The 864-nt window shown below is 60.6% G+C and overlaps 1 protein-coding gene across 2 annotated transcripts; it reads right to left on the bottom strand.

Annotated features, from left to right (window-relative positions):
- Positions 1-27: 27 nt before the first annotated feature.
- On the bottom strand, positions 28-496 carry LOC106121668 (negative elongation factor E-like). Of its 2 annotated transcripts, none has more exons than XM_013317408.1 (3): positions 389-496; positions 194-319; positions 28-107 (listed from the first exon to the last, which is right to left on the bottom strand). In XM_013317408.1, the coding sequence occupies exons 1-3, from the start codon at positions 469-471 to the stop codon at positions 32-34; spliced, it is 285 nt and encodes a 94-aa protein (XP_013172862.1). In that variant the 5' UTR covers positions 472-496; the 3' UTR covers positions 28-31. The 2 variants fall into 2 exon arrangements, with proteins under 2 accessions (XP_013172862.1, XP_013172871.1); XM_013317417.1 differs by having other exon boundaries at positions 194-316.
- Between the last annotated feature and the right edge of the window lie 368 nt (positions 497-864).

Below are 864 nucleotides of genomic sequence, written 5' to 3'. Positions count from 1 at the left end.
ACCCCGCCACTCCCCGCCACTCCCCGCTCACTCACCACTCGGGCTCCTCCTCCTCCTTGTCGTAGCGGCGCTGCGAGTAGCGTCCGCCCGACCGCCGGTTCTCCTCTCTAAACGCGTACAACAAAAATCTCATATTTCATACAATGCAATGCGGTGTGGTGCGGTGATGTGCGGTGCGAGCTGCGGGACGTACCTATCCCGCGGCTTGTCGCTGATGTAGCGCTCGTCGCGATCTCGGTCACGGTCACGGTCACGGTCGCGGTCTCGCTTCATGTCGGATGAGAAGGAGTCGCGCGTGAACGACCGCCGCTCGAACCTGCTAACAATACATACAATATATATTTAGTGTCGCGTGCACATCATATATACCTAAATAACTCGAAAGTACCTGTCGGTGTTGTTGCGCTCCCTGGGGGGGCGGTACGTGTCGCGGAAGTCCGGCTCCTCCCAGGCGCCCGGCTCGCGCACCATGATGCGCCCCGAGCCGATGCGCCGCCCCGCTGCAAAACACGACACGCTCTCAGAGGCCGCCCACCTCCCGCCGCCCAACTCCTGGCGCCTGGCGCCGGGCGCCCAGCGACCGTGTGGGCAGTGCTATACGGCGCCGCGCCTCGCTGCAGGCGGGCGCCACCTGGCCTGCCGCCGCCTCGCTCTAGGCCACCGCAGGCGACACGCGCCGCACTAGCTCCACGTGTCGCCCGCACGGCCGCTTCCATACCTAACTAAGTCTAAACCGATCGATTCTTTTCACATTTGTATCCCACTGTAATAACGCCTCTGTTCGAGAAGGTCCACAACATCTCCGTTACTCTTTCGATATAGGTTTTTGGCACAAATGATGATGATGATGATGATGATCACTTC

The sequence above is a fragment of the Papilio xuthus genome, unplaced genomic scaffold (assembly GCF_000836235.2).
Source record: "Papilio xuthus unplaced genomic scaffold, Pxut_1.1 DF829083.1, whole genome shotgun sequence".
Taxonomy (NCBI): Eukaryota; Metazoa; Arthropoda; class Insecta; order Lepidoptera; family Papilionidae; genus Papilio; species Papilio xuthus.
Note: the sequence above shows the minus strand (reverse complement) of the source record. Positions and strands in the feature narration are given on the sequence as shown.